The 23510-nt window shown below is 37.7% G+C and overlaps 1 protein-coding gene across 1 annotated transcript in view; it reads left to right on the top strand.

The window, feature by feature from the left end:
- LOC131677946 (uncharacterized) overlaps positions 1–14824 on the top strand; it is a 31661-nt gene extending 16837 nt beyond the window's left edge. The window contains exon 4 of the mRNA XM_058958050.1: positions 14433–14824. Coding sequence (XP_058814033.1) covers positions 14433–14556 — 124 coding nt within the window. The 3' untranslated portion in view covers positions 14557–14824. The remainder of the gene's footprint in view (positions 1–14432) is intronic.
- The last annotated feature ends 8686 nt before the right edge of the window (positions 14825–23510 follow it).

Here is a 23510-nt window from a genome sequence, read left to right as displayed (position 1 = left end):
GTTAGAGAAGCTGCACCAACATGGTCTTTCACCTATTTTAAATAACTTTTTGCTAAACATGTTGTCTGAAAAGCACATGCACTTTTCGCATGGCGATTTAACAACATCGCGATTTAGCTACATGGGTCTTCCCCAGGGCTCATGTCTAAGTCCCCTGCTCTACAACTTTTACGTGAATGACACTGACGATTGTCTTGCCAATTCATGCACGCTAAGGCAACTTGCAGACGACGGGGTGGTCTCTGTTATAGGGCCCAAAGCTGCCGACTTGCAAGGACCATTACAAAATACCTTGGACAATTTGTCTGCTTGGGCTCTTCAGCTGGGTATTGAGTTCTCCACGGAGAAAACTGAGTTGATTGTTTTTTCTAGGAAGCGTGAGCCAGCGCAACTCCAGCTTCTATTAATGGGTGCAACGATCAACCAGGTTTTCAAATTTAAATATCTCGGGGTATGTTTCGACTCTAAAGGTACCTGGGGATGTCACATTAGGTATCTGAAACAGAAATGCCAACAAAGGATCAATTTTCTCCGAACAATAACTGGAACATGGTGGGGTGCTCACCGAGGAGACCTGATCAGGTTGTACCAAACAACGATATTGTCGGTGATGGAGTACGGGTGTTTCTGTTTCCGCTCCGCTGCGAACATACACTTCATCAAACTGGAGAGAATCCAGTATCGTTGCTTGCGCATTGCCTTGGGTTGCATGCACTCGACACATACGATGAGTCTCGAAGTGCTGGCGGGCGTTCTTCCGCTAAAAATCGATTTTGGGAACTCTCATATCGATTGCTCATCCGATGCGACATTCTGAACCCGTTGGTGATTGAAAACTTCGAGAGGCTCGTCGAGCTTAATTCTCAAACCCGATTTATGTCCTTGTACTTTGACTACATGGCACAGTGCATTAATCCTTCTTCGTATACTCCCAACCGTGTTCGTTTCCTAGATACTTCTGATTCTACTGTATTCTTCGACACATCCATGAAGGAAGAGATTCGTGGAATCCTGGACCATATACGCCCTCAAGTGATCCCCAATATATTTTATAATAAATTCCGAGAAGTCGACTGTGACAAAATGTTCTACACTGACGGATCAAATCTCGATGGGTCCACTGGCTTCGGTATCTTCAACAATACTATCACCGTTCCATTCAAGCTCAATGATCCCGCTTCAGTTTACGTCGCAGAGTTAGCTGCAATTCAGTACACCCTTGGGATCATCGACACTCTGCCCACAGATCACTACTTCATCATTTCGGACAGCCTCAGCTCTATCGAGGCTCTTCGTGCGGTGAAGCCTAAAAAGCAATTCCCGTATTTTCTGGGGAAGATCCGGGAGTCCTTGTGTACGTTATCTGAAAAATCTTATCAGATTACCTTTGTTTGGGTCCCCTCTCATTGTTCTATCCCGGGCAATGAAAAGGCCGAGTTATTAGCAAAGGTGGGCGCATTAAATGCTGACATATAGGAAAGACCAATCTGCTTCAACGAATTTTTTAGTATTTGTCGTCAGAGGACACTCAACAGTTGGCAAACCTCGCGGAGCAATGGTGAACTTGGACGATGGCTACATTCCATTATCCCAAAGGTATCAACGAAGCCTTGGTTCAGGGGGATGGATGTGGGTCGGGATTTTATTCGTGTAATGTCCCGACTTATGTCCAACCACTACACCTTAGATGCACATTTGCGGCGTATTGGGCTTGCAGAGAGTAGTTTGTGCGCTTGTGACGAGGGCTATCACGACATCGAGCACGTTGTCTGGGTATGCGCCGGGTATTTGGACGCCAGGTCTCAGTTAAAGGATTCCCTTCGGTCCCGAGGTAGACCACCCAATGTCCCAGTCCGAAATATGCTGGCAAATCGTGATTTTCCCTATATGTCCCTTATTTATACTTTCATAAAACGATAAATATCCCAATTTAGCCCCTCTCTTTTTATTTCTCGTTTTTAGAAGTTTCCTCTTGCCGTGTGGAACCGATAAGCTCCAGACTGCCACTATGTAACCGCCGTCCCCCTTATCACTACGGAATCTGAAGCGAGAGCGACTCGAGGTCCGAAGGATTCCCTTTGAAGGATTCCCCGCGGGTCCGAAGAATACCATCCGCCAATCCGACCTACTAGACTGAGGCGCAAATTTGTTTCACTGATCTCCCGTTTGCCCGAAAGTTGCAAGTTTTGCTCTTCTCTACCGGTCACCATCTACGCCTTCTCTCCCCTGTCCTTGATACAACTACTTCTACACCGATTTTGGAAATGACCAAGCATAAGTACCCGATAAAAAAATCAAATTTGTATTCCGTATTCCCAGTTTTAAGATAGTTGTAATTTCTACTCTTTGTTAAAACTATTGTCCCCCATCTTGTAAATAGAATTGTATCCCTAGTTTTAAAACATCTGTGAAATTTTTCATAAATATTTGTTCCCCCTTTTGTGTACCAAACTATATTGTTAGTTTTAAGATAACTGTAAATATTTCCTAAACAACTATTACTATTGAATTCCTTGTTTTAAAATTTTTCATGAAAAAAAATCTTTTGCCCGCTCTCTTATATATAGAATTTTTTTTTCTAGTCTTAAGATAGCTGTAATTTTTTTCTCTTTTATAAAAAAAAATATTTCAACATTGTAACCTCCTAGTTTTAAGATATTCAAAATGTAAAAACAAAAGAATTCGGCACCGCCAAGCTAACGCATTTGTGCCTATCAAATAAACGAAATGAATAAAAAAAATCACTTTCTAAAGCGCTCACCTTTGCTAAAGAGTCGGCCTTTTCATTATCCGGGATAGAGCAATGAGAGGGGACCCAAACAAAGGTAATCTGGTAAGATTTTTCAGATAACTTACGCAGAGACTCCCGTATCTTCCCCAGAAAATACGGGAATTGCTTTTTAGGCTTCACCGCACGAAGAGCCTCGATAGAGCTGTGGCTGTCCGAAATGATGAAGTAGTGATCTGTGGGCAAAGTGTCGATGATCCCAAGGGCATAGTGAATAGCGGCTAATTCGGCGACGTAAACTGAAGCAGGATCATATTATTATAAAATATATTAGGGATCACTTGTGGGCGTATATGATCCGGGATTCAACGGGTCTCTTCCTTCATGGATGTGTTGAAGAATACAGTTGAATCAGAAGTATCAAAGAAAGGGACACGGTCGGGATTATATTGAGAAGGATTGATGCTCTGTGCCATGTAGTCGAAGTACAAGGACATAAAACGAGTTTGAGAATTAAGCTCGACGAGCCTCTTGAACTTTTCAATCACCTGCGGGTTCAAGATATCGCATTGGATGAGTAATCGATGTGATAGTTCCCATAATCGATTTTTCAGCGGTAGAACGCCCGCAGCCATGAGTCTCGAAAGCTGTGCATGCAACCCAAGAAAATGCGCAAGCAACGATATTGGATTCTCTCTAGTTTGATGAAGTGTATGTTCGCAGCGGAGCGGAAACAGAAACACCCGTACTCCATCACCGACAATATCGTTGTTTGGTATAACCTGATGAGGTCTCCTGGGTGGGCACCCCACCATGTTCCAGTTATTGTCCGGAGAAAATTGATCCTTTGTTGGCATTTCTGTTTCAGATACCTAATGTGACATCCCCAGGTATCTTTAGAGTCGAACAAGACCTCGAGATATTTAAATGTGAAAACCTGATTGATCGTTACACCCATTAATAGAAGCTGGAGCTGCGCCGGCTCACGCTTCCTAGAAAAGACGACCAATTCAGTTTTCTCCGTGGAGAACTCGATACCCAGCTGGAGAGCCCAAGCAGACAAATTGTCCAAAGTATCTTCGGCAGCTTTGAGCCCTGTAACAAAGACCACTCCATCGTCTGCAAGTTGCCTTAGAGTGCATAAATTGACAAGACAATTGACATCAATGTCATTCACGTAAAAGTTGTAGAGTAGGGGACTTAGACATGAGCCCTGGGGAAGACCCATGTAGCTAAATCGCGATGTTGTTAAATCGCCATGTGAAAAGTGCATGTGCTTTTCAGACAACAGGTTTAGCAAAAAGTTATTTAAAATAGGTGAAAGACCATGCTGTTGATAGAAACTGAGTCAAAAGCCCCCTTAATATCCAAGAAGACTGATGCCATCTGCTCTTTGTTAGCATAGGCCATTTGGATTTCTGTAGAAAGTAACGCAGGGCAATCGTTCGTCTCTTTGCCTTTGCGGAAGCCAAATTGTGTATCTGACAGTAAGCCATTTGCTTCGACCCAATTGTCGAGCCGAAACAAGATCATTTTCTCGAACAACTTCCGAATACAGGACAGCATTGCAATCGGTCGATACGAGTTGTGGTCGGAGGCTGGTTTTCCTGGTTTTTGGATGGCGATGACCTTCACTTGCCTCCAGTCATGAGGGACAATGTTACCCTCAAGAAACTTGTTAAATAAGTTCAACATGCGCCTTTTTGCAGTGTCAGGCAGATTCTTCAGCAAGTTGAATTTGATTCTGTCTAACCCTGAGGCATTATTGTTGCATGATAAGAGAGCAAGTGAGAACTCCACCATCGAAAACGGTGTTACGTTAGCGGTATCGTGAGGAGACGCGGCGCGGTAAGTTTTCTGTACCGGGACAGAGTCCGGACAGATCTTCTTGGCGAAAGCGAATATCCAGCTTAAATATTCCACGTTCTCGTTGGTACTATTTCGGTTACGCATACGTCGAGCCGTACCCCAAAGAGTGCTCATCGCTGTGTCTCCCGTTAACCCGTCGACGAACCGGCGCTAATAACTGCATTTTTTGGCTTTCATTAGACTCTTCATTCGCCTTTCTAGCGACGCGTACTGTTGATAGCTAGCGGGTAACCCGTCTTCCCGGAAGACCTTATATTCAGTGGATTTCTCCGCGTACAGCTTTGGGTACTGGTTTAGTCTGAGCTTGATTCGCACTGTCGAGAATCAAGCCAGCCAAAAACCTGTACTCTTCTTCCGGAGGAAGCTCTTCAGTGGATTCGATTTTAACGGATATCGCAGTCGCATAACTCTTCCAATCAATGTTCCGTGTGAGGTCATACGAGACATTGATTGTTTCCGATGGTCTTGAACTGTTAGCAATTGAATCTACGATAGGCAAATGATCGCTACCGTGGGGACCAGGGATTACCTTCCACATGCAATCTAACTGTAGCGATGTCGAGCAAAGCGATAAATCCAACGCGCTCACGCGTGCTGGTGGTGTAAGAATCCGCGTCATTTCTCCCGTGTTTAAGATGGTCATGTTGAAATTGTCGCAAAGATCTTGGATTAATGTTGATCTATTATCATCGTGAAGACAACCCCATACCGTACCGTGCGAGTTAAAGTCTCCTAGAACTAGCCGCGGTGCCGGTAAGGACTCCGTGATATTACAAAGCGCTCGATGCCCTACCGAGGCTCTAGGAGGAATGTGGATGGAAGCAATGCAAAGGTCTTTGCCTTTGATTAGAACTTGACAAGCAACAATTTCAATGCCTGGTGTAGAAGGGAGATTAATTCGGTTGAAAGAATAGCACTTGTTAATCCCCAAAAGTACTCCTCCGTAAGGTTTTTCTCGATCCAGACGAATTATATTAAAGTCGGGGAAGTTTATATTTATATCTGAAGTTAACCAAGTTTCACATAATGCGAAAACATCATATTTTAAACTATTTAGTACAAATTTGAAGGAATCGATTTTCGGGAGGATACTTCTGCAATTCCACTGTAGGACAGTGATAGAATCAGTGACCTCGTTTGATGACTTAGCCATCGAAGGATACGATCGCTGCAAGGAGGGGCCATTTAGCAGTCAGCTGCTTCAAAAATGTTTGCACTATAGGGAGAAAATGTATCAGAATGCTTTTAAGAGGATCAGTAACATTGAAAGTTGTGAAAATTAAGTCCACTATGTCAGAAAATTTCATTAGTCCGTTACTGGACTGAGTGTCTGTTGGAAAAAAGGGGACACTTGGGGTTTTTGGTGTCCCTGGAAGTGGATACTCCTTGTTAGAATTAATGTTTCCAAGTCCTGGAGCAAATTGCTTCGGCTTTAGTGCATCACTTCCGTTAGATTTATTGATTGTAGTTGGCGCACTCTGAGGGGACGACATCTTGGCACCCTTACGAGGCAATCTAGGGGAGGCTAGATTTCTCATCTTCCTGGATTCCTCTGGGTTAACCAAAGATGTTGCCTCTCATGGGTCGTCAGATTCTTGCTCACCGTTAGCTAAATCAGCAAAAGGATTTTCGGACAGGACAGATGGCGAAGCATACTTTAGCATTTCTGGAAGTGTATGCTGAGCTACCATGCGGTTACAGCGTTTCCATGCATGTGGGGTGTACACATAGATTTTTTATGTTCAAAAAATTATATCTCCGAAACCTCTAGATCTGGGTCAAAAATATGTTTGGAGATGTTGTGTAGAATTGAATGATCAAATAAAAATATAAAAGTATGGAGTATTCAAGGACCCTCGCAGTGAAAATCAAAAAAAAGCATTTAATGCATATTTTGCTAGCACAAAACTCAATATTTTATATATATGATTGTCATATTTGGAGAAAAAAATCGTTCTACACATACCATCAAATCTCAACCGTTACTAAGTTATTGAACTTTTTGTGTTGAAAACTTTGTTGTCTTAAAATAGCTCTAACTCAAAAAATGTACTTTGTATTTCAATTTTTTTTAGTTCCATTGGATAGGTGAGAAAATTTCCCATTGAATGATGTCCTCACAAGTTTCAGTTAATGAGGTTAAGTAACCTTTTCACAGTAATTTAATTAAAATTTAACAATTTTTATCGCTTTTTCGTTCATTTCGCGAAAATCATAATAATTAACATCACCATTTTAATAATTCAGATTATTAGGCTTGAAGAGCTGCATAATTTGCTCTTTGACATGATACACTTATCTTTTCTTGTTTTCATGTGTTTGGGTTATTGAACTTGGATATTTTTATCTTATTTTCACTAATACTAGCTCTTATTGAAAAAGTATGGCACTTATTGTACCTTTTCTTATTTTTATTTGAAAGCCAGGAAAATTTTGCAGAGAAAGTGTATTTATCTTTCAGTTAAGTGAATTTAGTATTCTTTTAGAAGTTAATTAGTTTAAAGTTAGTGTTACATTTGCGTTATTTTCTTAAAATAGTTAATAATAAACATCTCCATTATTATCATGGAATTAATGCATCTCAGCAAGTTCTACAACTGTTTCTTTGACTCCATGCTATTATCTCTTTTAGTTTGGAAGCAAAATCATTTTTATCCCCTCGTTTCATATGCAAAAACAACGATTTCGAACCCACTACATTTGAGCTGTGTTGACTATTAAAATGCAGTGAAATGAAAAGCGATAGAGATAAAGTGTCAAATTACAAGTAATAGCAAATATGGGCTCCAAATGAACAATAGTAACGATAAATTTAGTTGATTAATAATTAGAATAATTACAAAACTGTAAAAAACGCTAATTTTGAGTTATTTTACTAATAAAAACTCATTTAATACACTTAACTAAAAGATATTTGTACATACATCGAAAGGAAATTTTCTCAGCTTTCCAATGAAATGGAAATAACGATACAGAGCATATTTTTTAGATTAGCGTTTTTTAAGTACTTGCAAATCGATTACAGGAAAAGTTTAGTAATGAAATTACAAGGAAACGAGAAGAACAAATTATGAATCGTCCTAAAACCCAGCTTTTGTATAATAGATATTGTTATAATCATAATTCATTATTTAGAGAAAATTAACAAAACCTCATTAAAACACAAACTTTTAACTACTTTACAACTAAAAAATAATTAAAACAAATTAACTGAAGGATATAAGAACACATTTCAATAGTAAATTTTCTCACCTTTCCAATGAAACTAAAAGATTTAAAATACAACGTATACTTTTTGAGTTAGAGGTATTTTAAGATAAAACAATTTTACACACTAAAATTTCAATAAAGTAGGGGAGACCGGAGCTAGTTGGCGGTGTTTCAGTTTTCAATTTTTACTGCTTTGATATAGGTAGATCTTGCAAAATAGAACACGCGGCATGAAAGAGCAGACTGTTGGCAACATCTCTGATTTTTTTAAAGTGTTTGATGCATTGTCTCCATTTATAGAGATAAAAATATGTGACGCGGAAAACCCGCCAGCTTACCGGCCCCGGGGTAATTTGGCGGTATGTGAATATACGCCAAAAACTAAGCAATAAAATGGAGATTCAATTATTTCAAGGGTCCTTTTGGAACGTGCTGAATATCTTTTCGAGAAAACTGTATATTAACCGACATTTGCTATTATATTTCAGTTTCAATACCCCAGCATTTTGACTTTGACGCATACTCCCTATTCAAAAGCAAATTTTCGAAATTCTTCATGCAATTGGCCGGAATAAATGTCTCCTACATTGGCGAGATACACAAGAAAAAGATTTTCTTACTTTGGAGTGAATTCCAGAAATAATTTTTTTTGATGACTTTTTTGCACTGTAAATAGTACCGCCAACTTACCCCGCGTACAGCACCGCCAACTTACCCCAACCGCATATTTTATGAAAAACTATTTAAAACATAACTTTTGTTTGTGGATAGTTGTAATATCTATACGGATACTGAAAGCTCTTTTCACGCGCTATCGAAAAATATAATCATTCAGGAAATAGATTGAAAATCACGCTAAATAACGCAAAGTATTTAAAATTTTGAAAATTTACCTGGTATGGTCGAAAACACAATATTACCCACAACTTCCACCAAACAAATCGTTTTGCAACAAAAACACATTGGATGACGGGTTTCACATAACTTGAGGTACACAAGAAGAGGCAGCGCTATATGTCTAATAGAAACAGGGAAGAAGGGATTCCGCCAACTTACCCTAACCGCCAACTAGCCCCGGGCTCCCCTAAAGTCGCAGCAACGCGTGACGGGTATCAGCTAGTATAAAATAAAACCCTGCAGAACATGCGCTGTGGGTATGCATGTTCAGGAGTATTTCAGTTCTAGACTTATAATTTTGACAGTTCTATGATATAAAACTGAAAATTTCAAAACTGGAACTTGCCTTCCCCCATGCAGCAGTTTTAGCGGGTGTTCTTGTTAGTTTAAAATTCATGCCTCGCCTAAATGTCTTCAGCGTTACTGAATTCAAATTTTTTTCTCCAGTCTATCGGGTATCTGTGTCTGTGCTGAATACTCTCTATATATTGAAAACACAGCTCTATTCATGTTTTAAAATCAACAACAAATAGAACGGCATCATATAACAGTTTCAAATTTCTAGTCTAGTCTAGTCTACACATACACAGCCAATACATGTAGGGATCCTGGAAAATTGAAAATTGATGATTCAAAATTATACGGCTATTAAATTATTCACTTAATGAAGAATTTAATCAACGAACTATTTCAAACATTGAATAAGGAAGAAACGTGGACAACCGTACCGACTGTTTCAATTTGATGGGGATTTGATAAATCGTTGGGAGTGACTTGCCTAAGAGGGTTAATGTCACTCCTTTGGTCCTAGGTTCCTGGAATGGGATGGGACATAAGTATTTAGCCTTGTCCTGACTAATGAGCCTAGGTTATAGCGACTTTACTCGCTCTACATCTTGTCCTGGCTCGCTATCTGCAAAGAAACGTAGAACATAATGTCTAACGCATTTAGATATATGAAAATGAAATTTTTATTTTTAAATCAAAAGCTTACCAGAAAAGTGTAAACCTCTTATGTAGCGAGCTAGGTATTAATTTAAGTTAGATATCCTAAAAATATTGGTAATTCTGACCACTACAAGAGTATAAAAATGAAGCTAGGTATATTTATACCAGACATACGTGTGTATCCCGATTCCAAGCAACCGTTTCCGTACGCGTTATCGATGTTTGCACGCCAACCACAGATTATGGTAAGTAACAAGATGTACTAGAAACAAGCAAGAGCACAATACTGCTGTTTTATTAAAGCTATACCACAGTTCTAATGAAGATACAGACTATAGTATTCTAAGTAGAAGCAAAGTCAATAGAACTCAATAGAACTTTGGGGAATGTCAACAACTGAAAAAATGTGTATTCTGATAAAAATTCACTAAGCTGAATTTTTGAAAATGAATTTTCAGATATAGTGCACTTTATATTCTTCAATTTTGAATTTTCGAACCACTCTAATTTCCAAAATTTTTCGGCAAAAAATGAAAAATTCAAGGATTTTTATGAACTGGAAAACAGACAGAGAAAGAATAACCGGAACGGTGGGAATGAAGAAACGGTGAAATTCACCTTCATTGGAAACACTGAGAAAAGATATGTTCTCAAGCAGGAATCGAACCTGCGATCTCCCAGTCTCTAGTTGGGTGCGTTAACCATTCTGCCATCGAGGAACTGTTATGATCCCATCACATATTCCCAGCAGTATCGTGATCACCGCCGCAGCCTCCAATACTTCCTAATTGACCCATCGACCCCCAATGTCTCCTATAAGCAGATCGTCACCTCTCCCCCTCATCGATCGGGCAAAATCTCGATCTGTGGGGCGTCAGAAAAGTGGGGCTGGTCCGGACAAAACCCCCAAAATTTATTGTCGATTTTCATACCTTTTAAATTTATTTCTAAATGTACCATACCTAAAGCTGTATTCACCAAATTTTTGAGCCAATCGATTGAAAAATATAAGTGCTATATTTTTTTGAACCGAACAATGAAATCTGCAAGAATTTGAGTGACAAAAAGTTTTTTTTTTATTCTAATTAATCTCGCTTTAATAGGTACTACAATGATAATTTAACAACACATATAGACGTTTCTAATGGCAAATCATCTCAGGAATTCAATGGTGTATTTGAGAAATAATGAGTATTTAAAAAGTTACCAATGAAATCAATATAACTATGTTGTTTAACACGGATTTATTTACATGCAGAGTGTCATCTCTTTATCGGTAAAAGCGCATGAAGAATCTCATCTAGTACAACTGACGTAGAACTTTATAGAGTTTTCAAAAATCATAATGTCATCTTGCACCGTTTTGTGCCGAAGGTTGATATTTGGTCATTTCTAAAATTAGTTTTTTTTAAGGAGACACAAGGTATTTTTTGATTTCATGAATTTTTGCAGTATTATTTATAGGTGGATTTCTTTTTCGAACGCTGCCTGTAAATTGAGGCTTTGGGGCGATTTCCTTGATACAAATATAAGTATGCCTTATCTATGGTTCGTGTTTCTACATTTTCAGTTATCTGCAGTATGTAACGAATTACTTGCGCAGCAATTCAAATAAATAGACGCCAACGATGCAAACTAACTGCAACTATTGTTATATCTTTCCATGAATCCTATCTCTTTGGTAGGTATTGATCGTTGGCTTTACTGGTGACTGATGTAAGGTAAACGCGTGAGTGTGTGATGTGTCTTTTCTACCCGATTTTTGGTTAATGGCCAGTGATGCAACATTTATTTTCAAGTGCAAACTCCCTACTGAATCTATCACAATCAACAATCAAATTCAAAACCTCTCTCAATAATTCACTTTCAAATTGACGAAAGTTTCATGCAAAAACGAACGCCCACGCCTTTATTTCAAAGCATACACAAACAGTGCAAAGTATGCTCAGGATATTTTTGCACGAAAAACCAAGTCAGTACCCATGAGGATAGATATTCATATCATAATGATGCATCTTTGGAATTGAAAATCAATGGAAACGTATTGAGCGGTAGGGCATTATTTGAGATCTTCATCAAAATCAAATAAACCTGTCATCTTTTAATAGCTTTGGCGAAAACTATAAATAAATAAACCAATAAAACAAGAATTTAAGGCATTCTATCAATCACCCTAAGATATACTATCTTTTATAACTAATCTAATGGAAGCGACATTTTTTCACGGTGATATTCAGATTGGACTGAAGATCCACAAATAAATGTATAAAATTACATCATATTTCTGTTCACGTACGATCTGTTTTGAAAAGTTAATAAAATCCGCTAGGGCGAAATCAAAAAAAAACATTTGAACCACCCTATGCTGTCTAATTCAGGAATAATTCAGGTTGCAGTTGAAAACTGGAAAGACCAACCAGCGACAATCGTATTCTCTCTGGTTGTAAACAATAGAATCGCGTCGGAGGTAGTGCGCATTTTTCATATAATGATGAGCTATCATGCGCACTGCTTCCGACGTCGTGGATTAGCACTGAACAAGAGAAAAAACGATTGTCGCTGGTTGAATTTTCCAGTTTTCGACTGTAACGATAATACATCAAATCCTCAAAAACCGCTTTGAGTTGGTTGCTTGCAGAAAGTATAAGGCAATTGTAGCAGCACGGAATAAAATTGTGTATGGAAATGGTGTAGGGATAGAAAAAGGATTTCATGATAATGAAATACAGGCTAGATCTAAGAGTAGTACACATTATTATTCTGATAAAGGCTATGAACCATTTGTAAATTGTTTAAAAAATGAATTTCACAGACAACCTTGGAGCAAACTAAACAGCACCCCGAGAAAATCCGAAAAAAATTCTTTTTTTGGGATCTGAAAAAATCATCGAACTAGAAAAAGGTACATTGAGATGCATGGAAATCGTAACTCTCCACCTAACCATCAAAAACTAGTTCAGGCAGATTCCCGATGTGGTCAACTGCATCCGGGTGCTTTTCTTCTTTATTCCACGCGAAAAGATCAAGGCACGTGCAATCAACCATCACGGATTTGAACCAAATTTGGAGGAATTATTCATCTAGGACCAATATATAAACCAAATGACTATATTGTGTTTAATCTCGAAAATGATCCGAGCGCATTATTTACTACTGTACAATAGTTCTCTTCAAATAGTTAATTTCACGAACAATGTAGAAGCGACCAAAAATTAAAGTCGCAAGGATAGAATATGCTTCGTAATGCCCGTTTCAAATATACTAGAATATAAAAATCGGAAATAAACTTCGAGCGTAAAAATAGAATATGCATAGTAAAACCCGTTTCAAATATATTAGAATTTTAAAATCGGAAATAAACTTCAAGCGTAAAAATCAGACGGAGATTCTTCAGCATAAGAATCGCTTAAAAATGTTCACCCGCAAAACTCGGTAAGAATGAGCCTCCAGTATAAAAACCGGTTAAAAATAGATGAATCGTTAGCTGGAACATCCGTATTTCGTGATGTTCAAGATTAAAAGTCGGCTAACAAAAACTATTTTGTAAGAATCGGACATATTTTCTTCCGGTTTTAATACTGAAAGTTTTTTCATCCGACGCTTGGAGAGGAAAGTCCCAGTCCGATTTTTAATGCTTGAAGTTTATATCCGATTTTTATATTCTAATATATTTGAAGCGGGTTTTATGAAGCATGTTTTGTCCTTGTGACTTTTATTTTTGGTTGCTCAATTCTACAAAAGTTTCTAGCTTGCTATGCTTCAATATTTTTCTTATAAAATAAGATATAATCAATTTTACGAATTATACACACATGAACAAACACTAACATAAACGGTTTTCTGGGGTAGCCTGGTTTCTAACGGGCTGCGGCAACTTAATCGCCATCTATTTTTTTTTATTTTGATATTGAAAATGTCTTACTGCACTATCTGTGGCAGGGTGTCATTCTAAAATCTAAACTCAAACGATGTCACGTTTTTGCGTCACTATGTGAACTTGTCACTTGTGAACGCTAACAACTTTGTTATTTATAAACGGATTTCCGTCTTTTTAGTACCGAACAATTCGGAATTAACTGAAATTATGTTTTATTGCTATATTGTTTTTTTTTATTTCAATAGCACACTATTGAAAAACAAGCAAAAATGAATAGATCTCGGAAAACGTGAAAACTCCCACACATCAGTCAATCTATCCCGGGCAGAGCCGACAATAAGGAGCACCTAAGCAACTCAATCAGCTACGAGAGGCTATATATAGAGATACCGCGTGTTCGTTTGTATCAGTCCTTGCTCGATTTTCGCACGAGTAGGACATGGACAATAATGGCCGGACGATGCGATAAGTTCGAGTCGTGTGTACATGATGATTTGCAAAGTGCGTGGGTAGGGTGGCCTTGGTTTTGAACACTGCATGGTACGACGTGTTTGTATGCCGCTTGTGAGTTTGCGTTGTGAATGGGACAAAGGGGACAAATTAATTTATTTTTATGATTGTGTGCGTGTTCGGTTAATGAGACGCCAAATGCTTCTGGTTATTGGTATGTAGGTTATAGTAGGTAGGGTTATGAGCCTATTGGCACACACGTTTTTTATTTCGGATATACCTGATGTGTTTTGGCGCTAAGGCGTCTAGTATGTTTATGTATGTTTAAAGCACGTTCTGAAAAAGCGGGAATAATTAAACATAAAAGCTTGGGATTTAGAATTCTTGGAAACTGGCTCATTTATCTTTATATGATAAATATTGATCAAAACACTAAATATTTCTTAATTTCAGAATTCTGCGAATGTACATATCGAACGGAAGCGCGAAAGCACTTCGTACGCATGCTATAGCAAATCACGCGCAACTTGGAAAAAACGATAACTCCAGTGACGATGGTGGTGAACAAGAGGACTGAAAAGAAAACCCAGCACTGCTATTGGTGCACAATTATACCACTTGTAATAAGTAGCGGGTTCTGTAGGTGTTGATATTTTTAACAAGTAATTACTCCCGCCGATGCATTTACTCAGAAGAAAGTGTGTCTGAACCAGTGCCAAAGTTTGGTTGCTTGTCGGAAGTGTATTTATGCCTAGGTATTTATTGTTTCATTTATTGATTTAATCGTGATTGTGAAATACTATCTATTATTTGAAAATAAATGGAAATATTCGTAGAAACAATCATGATGAAACGCCTCCTGCATTTTCATCCAAAGACCAATCACTAGCTTTTGGTGGTGTGTGTTGTCTTGACTGTACGTCAATACAGTTGGACACGGACAAACTTCTTATTGTATAGGGGAGAGTGGGGATACATGAACCACTTTTTTTATTCAGTTCGTTTATTTAATGGGCACAAATGCGTTAGCTTGGCGGCGCCAAATTCTTTTTTTTACATTTTGAATATCGCAAAACTAAAAGGTTACAATGCACAAATATTTTTTAATATTGAGAGGAACATTTTTTACAACTACTTTAAACTAAAAATACGATTCGATATACAAAATTGAACAATATTATTTTTTACAAAAAATACATTTTACAGATATCTTAAGACTACGAATGTGGATTAATATAAAAGAAGGAGAACAAACTTTTATAAGAAATTTCACAGCTATTTTAAAACTAAGAATACATTAGATTACAAGATGGGAAACGAAAAAAAAAAATGAAAAGGTTCAAGGCTATTTTAAAACTAGGAATATAATACAAATTGGTTTTTGTAACAGCAGCAGGAGTTGTATCAGGAACAGGGGGAGTAGGCGAGCACGATGACGGGGAAAAAACTTGAAACTTTCAGGCAAAGAGAAGAACAGTGCCATGAGTTAAAGCCTCAGGCTGGAAGATGATAGATGCCTAGGATCGGGTTGACGGCGGAGAATCCTTCAAGAGTGATCAGACCATTGACCTGCTCTCGCTTTGACTTCATTTTTGCAGGCGTGGTAAAGGTGACGGCGGTCACATAGTGGCACTCTGGTGCTCCAAAAGAAAGGACAGAAAACTTCTAGAAACGAGAAATAAAGGATATGAGCTAGATTAGGATATTTGTCGATTTAATAAAAAGGTAGATGAGAGACATATAGGGAAAATCGCTAATTGCCAGGATATCACGAACTGGAACATCGGGTGGTCTACCTCGGGCCCGGAGGGAATCCTTTAACTGCGATCTGGCGCCACAATACCCAGCGCACGCCCAGACAACGTGATCGATGTCGTTATATCCTTCATTACAAGCGCACCGACTCTCTGTGAGCCCAATACGCCGCAAATGCGCATCCAATGTGTAGTGGTTGGATATAAGCCGGGACATTACACGTATGAAATCCCGATCCACATCCGCACTCCACCATCGAAAACGGAGTTTCGTTCGCGGTATCGTGAGGAGATGCGGCGCGGTAAGTTTTCTGTGCCGGGACAGATCTTCTTGGTGAAAGCGAATATCCAGCGGCTTGAATATTCCACGTTCTCGTTTGTACTGTTTCGGTTACGCATACGTCGAGCCGTACCCAAAGAGTGCTCATCGCTGTTTCTCTCGTTAGCTCGTCGACAAACCAGCGCTAATAACTGAGTTTTTTGGCTTTCATTGGACTCTTCATTCGCTTTTCTAACGACGCGTACTGTTGATAGCTACCGGGTAACCCGTCTTCGCAGAAGGCCTTATATGCAGTGGAATTCTTCGCGTACAGCTCTGAGCACTCTTTATCCCACCACAGGGTGGGATACCGTCCATGGGTATTCGCGCTGGGTACTGGTTTAGTCTGAGCTTGATTCGCACTGTCGAGAATCAAGCCAGCCAAAAACCTGTACTCTTCTTCCGGAGGAAGCTCTTCAGTGGATTCGATTTTAACGGATATCGCAGTCGCATAACTCTTCCAATCAATGTTCCGTGTGAGGTCATACGAGACATTGATTGTTTCCGATGGTCTTGAACTGTTAGCAATTGAATCTACGATAGGCAAATGATCGCTACCGTGGGACCAGGGATTACCTTCCACATGCAATCTAACTGTAGCGATGTCGAGCAAAGCGATAAATCCAACGCGCTCACGCGTGCTGGTGGTGTAAGAATCCGCGTCATTTCTCCCGTGTTTAAGATGGTCGTGTTGAAATTGTCGCAAATATCTTGGATTAATGTTGATCTATTATCATCGTGAAGACAACCCCTTACCGTACCGTGCGAGTTAAAGTCTCCTAGAACTAGCCGCGGTGCCGGTAAGGACTCCGTGATATTACAAAGCGCTCGATGCCCTACCGAGGCTCTAGGAGGAATGTAGATGGAAGCAATGCAAAGGTCTTTGCCTTTGATTAGAACTTGACAAGCGACAATTTCAATGCCTAGTGTAGAAGGGAGATTAATTCGGTTGAAAGAATAGCACTTGTTAATCCCCAAAAGTACTCCTCCGTAAGGTTTTTCTCGATCCAGACGAATTATATTAAAGTCGGGGAAGTTTATATTTATATCTGAAGTTAACCAAGTTTCACATAATGCGAAAACATCATATTTTAAACTATTTAGTACAAATTTGAAGGAATCGATTTTCGGGAGGATACTTCTGCAATTCCACTGTAGGACAGTGATCGAATCAGTGACCTCGTTTGATGACTTAGCCATCGAAGGATACGATCGCTGCAAGGAGGGGCCATTTAGCAGTCAGCTGCTTCAAAAATGTTTGCACTATAGGGAGAAAATGTATCAGAATGCTTTTAAGAGGATCAGTAACATTGAAAGTTGTGAAAATTAAGTCCACTATGTCAGAAAATTTCATTAGTCCGTTACTGGACTGAGTGTCTGTTGGAAAAAAGGGGACACTTGGGGTTTTTGGTGTCCCTGGAAGTGGATACTCCTTGTTAGAATTAATGTTTCCAAGTCCTGGAGCAAATTGCTTCGGCTTTAGTGCATCACTTCCGTTAGATTTATTGATTGTAGTTGGCGCACTCTGAGGGGACGACATCTTGGCACCCTTACGAGGCAATCTAGGGGAGGCTAGATTTCTCATCTTCCTGGATTCCTCTGGGTTAACCAAAGATGTTGCCTCTCATGGGTCGTCAGATTCTTGCTCACCGTTAGCTAAATCAGCAAAAGGATTTTCGGACAGGACAGATGGCGAAGCATACTTTAGCATTTCTGGAAGTGTATGCTGAGCTACCATGCGGTTACAGCGTTTCCATGCATGTGGGGTGTACACATAGATATTTTATGTTCAAAAAATTATATCTCCGAAACCTCTAGATCTGGGTCAAAAATATGTTTGGAGATGTTGTGTAGAATTGAATGATCAAATAAAAATATAAAAGTATGGAGTATTCAAGGACCCTCGCAGTGAAAATCAAAAAAAAGCATTTAATGCATATTTTGCTAGCACAAAACTCAATATTTTATATATATGATTGTCATATTTGGAGAAAAAAATCGTTCTACACATACCATCAAATCTCAACCGTTACTAAGTTATTGAACTTTTTGTGTTGAAAACTTTGTTGTCTTAAAATAGCTCTAACTCAAAAAATGTACTTTGTATTTCAATTTTTTTTAGTTCCATTGGATAGGTGAGAAAATTTCCCATTGAATGATGTCCTCACAAGTTTCAGTTAATGAGGTTAAGTAACCTTTTCACAGTAATTTAATTAAAATTTAACAATTTTTATCGCTTTTTCGTTCATTTCGCGAAAATCATAATAATTAACATCACCATTTTAATAATTCAGATTATTAGGCTTGAAGAGCTGCATAATTTGCTCTTTGACATGATACACTTATCTTTTCTTGTTTTCATGTGTTTGGGTTATTGAACTTGGATATTTTTATCTTATTTTCACTAATACTAGCTCTTATTGAAAAAGTATGGCACTTATTGTACCTTTTCTTATTTTTATTTGAAAGCCAGGAAAATTTTGCAGAGAAAGTGTATTTATCTTTCAGTTAAGTGAATTTAGTATTCTTTTAGAAGTTAATTAGTTTAAAGTTAGTGTTACATTTGCGTTATTTTCTTAAAATAGTTAATAATAAACATCTCCATTATTATCATGGAATTAATGCATCTCAGCAAGTTCTACAACTGTTTCTTTGACTCCATGCTATTATCTCTTTTAGTTTGGAAGCAAAATCATTTTTATCCCCTCGTTTCATATGCAAAAACAACGATTTCGAACCCACTACATTTGAGCTGTGTTGACTATTAAAATGCAGTGAAATGAAAAGCGATAGAGATAAAGTGTCAAATTACAAGTAATAGCAAATATGGGCTCCAAATGAACAATAGTAACGATAAATTTAGTTGATTAATAATTAGAATAATTACAAAACTGTAAAAAACGCTAATTTTGAGTTATTTTACTAATAAAAACTCATTTAATACACTTAACTAAAAGATATTTGTACATACATCGAAAGGAAATTTTCTCAGCTTTCCAATGAAATGGAAATAACGATACAGAGCATATTTTTTAGATTAGCATTTTTTAAGTACTTGCAAATCGATTACAGGAAAAGTTTAATGAAATTACAAGGAAACGAGAAGAACAAATTATGAATCGTCCTAAAACCCAGCTTTTGTATAATAGATATTGTTATAATCATAATTCATTATTTAGAGAAAATTAACAAAACCTCATTAAAAACACAAACTTTTAACTACTTTACAACTAAAAAATAATTAAAACAAATTAACTGAAGGATATAAGAACACATTTCAATAGTAAATTTTCTCACCTTTCCAATGAAACTAAAAGATTTAAAATACAACGTATACTTTTTGAGTTAGAGGTATTTTAAGATAAAACAATTTTACACACTAAAATTTCAATAAAGTAGGGGAGACCGGAGCTAGTTGGCGGTGTTTCAGTTTTCAATTTTTACTGCTTTGATATAGGTAGATCTTGCAAAATAGAACACGCGGCATGAAAGAGTAGACTGTTGGCAACATCTCTGATTTTTTTAAAGTGTTTGATGCATTGTCTCCATTTATAGAGATAAAATTATGTGACGCGGAAAACCCGCCAGCTTACCGGCCCCGGGGTAAGTTGGCGGTATGTGAATATACGCCAAAAACTAAGCAATAAAATGGAGATTCAATTATTTCAAGGGTCCTTTTGGAACGTGCTGAATATCTTTTCGAGAAAACTGTATATTAACCGACATTTGCTATTATATTTCAGTTTCAATACCCCAGCATTTTGACTTTGACGCATACTCCCTATTCAAAAGCAAATTTTCGAAATTCTTCATGCAATTGGCCGGAATAAATGTCTCCTACATTGGCGAGATACACAAGAAAAAGATTTTCTTACTTTGGAGTGAATTCCAGAAATAAATTTTTTTGATGACTTTTTTGCACTGTAAATAGTACCGCCAACTTACCCCGCGTACAGCACCGCCAACTTACCCCAACCGCATATTTTATGAAAAACTATTTAAAACATAACTTTTGTTTGTGGATAGTTGTAATATCTATACGGATACTGAAAGCTCTTTTCACGCGCTATCGAAAAATATAATCATTCAGGAAATAGATTGAAAATCACGCTAAATAACGCAAAGTATTTAAAATTTTGAAAATTTACCTGGTATGGTCGAAAACACAATATTACCCACAACTTCCACCAAACAAATCGTTTTGCAACAAAAACACATTGGATGACGGGTTTCACATAACTTGAGGTACACAAGAAGAGGCAGCGCTATATGTCTAATAGAAACAGGGAAGAAGGGATTCCGCCAACTTACCCTAACCGCCAACTAGCCCCGGGCTCCCCTAAAGTCGCAGCAACGCGTGACGGGTATCAGCTAGTATAAAATAAAACCCTGCAGAACATGCGCTGTGGGTATGCATGTTCAGGAGTATTTCAGTTCTAGACTTATAATTTTGACAGTTCTATGATATAAAACTGAAAATTTCAAAACTGGAACTTGCCTTCCCCCATGCAGCAGTTTTAGCGGGTGTTCTTGTTAGTTTAAAATTCATGCCTCGCCTAAATGTCTTCAGCGTTACTGAATTCAAATTTTTTTCTCCAGTCTATCGGGTATCTGTGTCTGTGCTGAATACTCTCTATATATTGAAAACACAGCTCTATTCATGTTTTAAAATCAACAACAAATAGAACGGCATCATATAACAGTTTCAAATTTCTAGTCTAGTCTAGTCTACACATACACAGCCAATACATGTAGGGATCCTGGAAAATTGAAAATTGATGATTCAAAATTATACGGCTATTAAATTATTCATTTAATGAAGAATTTAATCAACGAACTATTTCAAACATTGAATAAGGAAGAAACGTGGACAACCGTACCGACTGTTTCAATTTGATGGGGATTTGATAAATCGTTGGGAGTGACTTGCCTAAGAGGGTTAATGTCACTCCTTTGGTCCTAGGTTCCTGGAATGGGATGGGACATAAGTATTTAGCCTTGTCCTGACTAATGAGCCTAGGTTATAGCGACTTTACTCGCTCTACATCTTGTCCTGGCTCGCTATCTGCAAAGAAACGTAGAACATAATGTCTAACGCATTTAGATATATGAAAATGAAATTTTTATTTTTAAATCAAAAGCTTACCAGAAAAGTGTAAACCTCTTATGTAGCGAGCTAGGTATTAATTTAAGTTAGATATCCTAAAAATATTGGTAATTCTGACCACTACAAGAGTATAAAAATGAAGCTAGGTATATTTATACCAGACATACGTGTGTATCCCGATTCCAAGCAACCGTTTCCGTACGCGTTATCGATGTTTGCACGCCAACCACAGATTATGGTAAGTAACAAGATGTACTAGAAACAAGCAAGAGCACAATACTGCTGTTTTATTAAAGCTATACCACAGTTCTAATGAAGATACAGACTATAGTATTCTAAGTAGAAGCAAAGTCAATAGAACTCAATAGAACTTTGGGGAATGTCAACAACTGAAAAAATGTGTATTCTGATAAAAATTCACTAAGCTGAATTTTTGAAAATGAATTTTCAGATATAGTGCACTTTATATTCTTCAATTTTGAATTTTCGAACCACTCTAATTTCCAAAATTTTTCGGCAAAAAATGAAAAATTCAAGGATTTTTATGAACTGGAAAACAGACAGAGAAAGAATAACCGGAACGGTGGGAATGAAGAAACGGTGAAATTCACCTTCATTGGAAACACTGAGAAAAGATATGTTCTCAAGCAGGAATCGAACCTGCGATCTCCCAGTCTCTAGTTGGGTGCGTTAACCATTCTGCCATCGAGGAACTGTTATGATCCCATCACATATTCCCAGCAGTATCGTGATCACCGCCGCAGCCTCCAATACTTCCTAATTGACCCATCGACCCCCAATGTCTCCTATAAGCAGATCGTCACCTCTCCCCCTCATCGATCGGGCAAAATCTCGATCTGTGGGGCGTCAGAAAAGTGGGGCTGGTCCGGACAAAACCCCCAAAATTTATTGTCGATTTTCATACCTTTTAAATTTATTTCTAAATGTACCATACCTAAAGCTGTATTCACCAAATTTTTGAGCCAATCGATTGAAAAATATAAGTGCTATATTTTTTTGAACCGAACAATGAAATCTGCAAGAATTTGAGTGACAAAAAGTTTTTTTTTATTCTAATTAATCTCGCTTTAATAGGTACTACAATGATAATTTAACAACACATATAGACGTTTCTAATGGCAAATCATCTCAGGAATTCAATGGTGTATTTGAGAAATAATGAGTATTTAAAAAGTTACCAATGAAATCAATATAACTATGTTGTTTAACACGGATTTATTTACATGCAGAGTGTCATCTCTTTATCGGTAAAAGCGCATGAAGAATCTCATCTAGTACAACTGACGTAGAACTTTATAGAGTTTTCAAAAATCATAATGTCATCTTGCACCGTTTTGTGCCGAAGGTTGATATTTGGTCATTTCTAAAATTAGTTTTTTTTAAGGAGACACAAGGTATTTTTTGATTTCATGAATTTTTGCAGTATTATTTATAGGTGGATTTCTTTTTCGAACGCTGCCTGTAAATTGAGGCTTTGGGGCGATTTCCTTGATACAAATATAAGTATGCCTTATCTATGGTTCGTGTTTCTACATTTTCAGTTATCTGCAGTATGTAACGAATTACTTGCGCAGCAATTCAAATAAATAGACGCCAACGATGCAAACTAACTGCAACTATTGTTATATCTTTCCATGAATCCTATCTCTTTGGTAGGTATTGATCGTTGGCTTTACTGGTGACTGATGTAAGGTAAACGCGTGAGTGTGTGATGTGTCTTTTCTATCCGATTTTTGGTTAATGGCCAGTGATGCAACATTTATTTTCAAGTGCAAACTCCCTACTGAATCTATCACAATCAACAATCAAATTCAAAACCTCTCTCAATAATTCACTTTCAAATTGACGAAAGTTTCATGCAAAAACGAACGCCCACGCCTTTATTTCAAAGCATACACAAACAGTGCAAAGTATGCTCAGGATATTTTTGCACGAAAAACCAAGTCAGTACCCATGAGGATAGATATTCATATCATAATGATGCATCTTTGGAATTGAAAATCAATGGAAACGTATTGAGCGGTAGGGCATTATTTGAGATCTTCATCAAAATCAAATAAACCTGTCATCTTTTAATAGCTTTGGCGAAAACTATAAATAAATAAACCAATAAAACAAGAATTTAAGGCATTATATCAATCATCCTAAGTTATACTATCTTTTATAACTAATCTAATGGAAGCGACATTTTTTCACGGTGATATTCAGATTGGACTGAAAATCCACAAATAAATGTATAAAATTACATCATATTTCTGTTCACGTACGATCTGTTTTGAAAAGTTAATAAAATCCGCTAGGGCGAAATCAAAAAAAAACATTTGAACCAC

This window comes from Topomyia yanbarensis, chromosome 1 (genome assembly GCF_030247195.1).
Source record: "Topomyia yanbarensis strain Yona2022 chromosome 1, ASM3024719v1, whole genome shotgun sequence".
NCBI lineage: Eukaryota > Metazoa > Arthropoda > Insecta > Diptera > Culicidae > Topomyia > Topomyia yanbarensis.
The sequence above is the reverse complement of the archived record's forward strand: the minus strand, read 5'-3'. Positions and strand labels throughout refer to the sequence as shown.